Source organism: Cyprinodon variegatus, unplaced genomic scaffold (genome assembly GCF_000732505.1).
Source record: "Cyprinodon variegatus isolate N-32 unplaced genomic scaffold, C_variegatus-1.0 Scaffold623, whole genome shotgun sequence".
Lineage (NCBI taxonomy): Eukaryota > Metazoa > Chordata > Actinopteri > Cyprinodontiformes > Cyprinodontidae > Cyprinodon > Cyprinodon variegatus.
Window position 1 is genome coordinate 506,790 of NW_015151076.1, and position 2,772 is coordinate 509,561.

The 2,772-nt window shown below is 43.9% G+C and overlaps 1 protein-coding gene across 1 annotated transcript; it reads left to right on the top strand.

The window, feature by feature from the left end:
- Positions 1-253: 253 nt before the first annotated feature.
- Positions 254-2,371, top strand: LOC107096414 (gap junction beta-4 protein-like). The gene is made up of 2 exons (XM_015393055.1): positions 254-406; positions 768-2,371. The coding sequence occupies exon 2, from the start codon at positions 870-872 to the stop codon at positions 1,656-1,658; it is 789 nt and encodes a 262-aa protein (XP_015248541.1). The 5' UTR covers positions 254-406; positions 768-869; the 3' UTR covers positions 1,659-2,371.
- Positions 2,372-2,772: the final 401 nt, after the last annotated feature.

A 2,772-nucleotide genomic window follows, 5' to 3' on the forward strand; every position in this document is an offset into this window, starting at 1 on the left:
TATATATATATATATATATATATATATATATATATATATATATATATATATATATATAAAACCGTATATTTGAAAATATTTACTCTTCTTTTTCTCTGTCTTTTTTACTTTAACAAAATTCAATAAAATAAAAACACTTTGGATAGCTTGTTTCTGATGGTGTTTTACATAAAAGTCTGGATCCTGACAATAGATCCTTTCAGCTGTGCCGATCCATGGCTGTTGATTGGTCCAACAAGTTTTGGCTGGTGGAGCCACACCTGGGCAGGCTGAGCGCACCGGAGCTATGGCAGGCTGTCCGATCCTCCCCTCTTTAGGCTCCGCTCCCATCGGGGGAAGTAAATCTGCTGAGATTCTCATCGGGCTGCTGCTGCGCTCCACCTCCGACTGTTCCCCACTTTAAACTGTGAGTACTTTTAAACAGATTCGATCGGAAAGAATAGACCAGATGGCGATTAAAGTCTGTTTTAGGGTGTTTTATTTGGGGCATCGGGGCTGTGCGCGGTTACGCACAGAATGTGAAGTTTTTAGCGCAGGCTGTGGAAAATGAAGGGCTGGGTGTAGGAAGGCATGCCTCTCTTCATGTTTCTCAACAGTTCTGTAGCTGAGAGTAACTAGATAAAAAAAACAAAAAAAAAACTGTGAAGGTTTTGTAGAGTTAATCACAGTAAGTAGGCCTGCTGTTCATTCCTCTAATATTTGGAAGTTATTCTCTTTATTTTGTGTTTATTCTTTATGATTTACTTTAGTCTGTTTGTTTGTTTCAGGTTAATAGATATTTTAGGTCCATCTTTGCCATTTCAGCTCTGAGGAAAGCTCCGACAAACCGCTAAATAGGAGAGGAAAGCAGTTAGTGATCACGCTCCATAATGAACTGGTCGTTCCTCCAGAACCTGCTCAGCGGGGTGAACAAGTACTCCACTGCTTTTGGCAGAGTGTGGCTGTCTATTGTGTTCCTCTTCAGGGTCATGGTGTTTGTGGTGGCGGCTGAGAAGGTGTGGGGGGACGAGCAGAAAGACTTTAAATGCAACACAGCTCAGCCAGGATGCCACAACGTTTGCTACGACCACTTCTTCCCCGTGTCCCATGTCAGGCTGTGGGCTCTACAGCTAATATTTGTCACCTGCCCTTCGTTCCTGGTGGTGATGCATGTGGCCTACAGGGAGGACAGAGAGCGGAAGAACAAGGAAAAGTACGGTGAAAAATGCCGGCGTATCTACCTGAACACCGGGAAGAAGCGCGGAGGCCTGTGGTGGACCTACGTCCTCACTCTGGTTTTCAAAGTAGGGGTCGATGCTACCTTCGTCTACCTTCTCTACCACATCTACGAAGGCTACCACTTCCCCTCGCTCATCAAGTGCACGCAGGATCCATGCCCCAACACGGTGGACTGCTTCATCTCACGGCCTACCGAGAAGAGGATCTTCACCATCTTCATGGTGGTCACCAGCCTGGTCTGCATCGTGCTCTCCATCATCGAGATCGTCTACCTGGTAGGAAAACGCTGCGGGGAGGTCATCCATGGGGATCATCGCTCTAACCGCACCATAACCAACACACTGTCCGGGAGCAGTGTGGTAGAATCGAACGCTCTGAAGCATGCAGGGAAAAACACACCTGAAACACCGGCACCCTCATACAGTGTCGCCGTTTCATGAAGAAAACGACAGCAAAGGGGTTTCAAAAGAATGTAAAGACTGGGAAGAAGCAAAGCTGGCACTCCTTGCTCCTTTAAGAGACTCATTGATATACATCTACTTCCTCAAAGACTGAATTTCTAAGTAGGGGTTGAGTTTCTAGACCAGGTTATATTTGTAAAGCTGTTGTTATTATGAAATAATGACCATTAATAGAAAAAAACTCTATGGTTCTTTTGAACTAAGAGCAAACAGTGTCTGACTTAGCTTTGACATCAGAAGCATGAGTCACTCCTCGGTTTGGCAAGTTTTACCAGCACATGTGGTTTCTATGGGGGAGATTTTTTCCTTAGCCTAAGCCCAACCTCAAATGTTCAGCCTGAGTTTTCCCCTTTCAGCCAGAGCCTTATGCTGGGCTCTTTTCAGACATGTTGTGTCATGATTTACTTACTGTTTCATACAGGGAGACGGGGGGGAACAAATATGTGTTTGTACTTTTAAACACAGCTGATCAGGTTGTGCATATATACAGTGCTGATTTCTCAACTCACTTAATATTTGTTAATATTTTGTAATAAATATTATTTTATGTTTTAAAAGGCTTCTTTTTTCATTGTTTGAACCGAATGTAAGAGTCAAAAGAGCTGGGAGCGGGCTAAAGGGCAATGTAAACCATCCACCCTTTCTTTAAAAGAAGGATTTGTTGACTCTGCATTGGCATGTGGTTGAGCAAAGATCTCAGCCTTCCTTCCTTTCTTACCCTTCTTTCATGTGTTTAATTAAAAAAAAACCCAGCTCCCATTGGTCAGGGTAATTATTCTGTTGCCAGGCGCTTTTATTGTTTTGGCAGATTGCTACGTTGGGGATGAAAAAGGAGGGGCTGCCCACTCCTTTAGTTTGATTCATCTCTGACGAGTGGTTCCACCCACCGCTGGAATCCATTTATCCACACAGCTTTTCTTTTTTTACCATACTGTAGCTGCGCTACATGTCGAGGCAGTGATGCAGTAGAGGCAGGAGGGCATAAGTATAACGCTCTCCTTATTTGCCTTGCTACGGTTCTAAAATTCCTCTGTTCACCCTGGCAGAACCCCCTCTGACAGAATGGTATATACAAAAGTAAAGCAGTCAAATT

Bases quoted from the DNA above. Each gene is read 5' to 3' on its own strand.
- LOC107096414 (XM_015393055.1), top strand. From the start codon at position 870: ATGAACTGGTCGTTCCTCCAGAACCTGCTCAGCGGGGTGAACAAGTAC.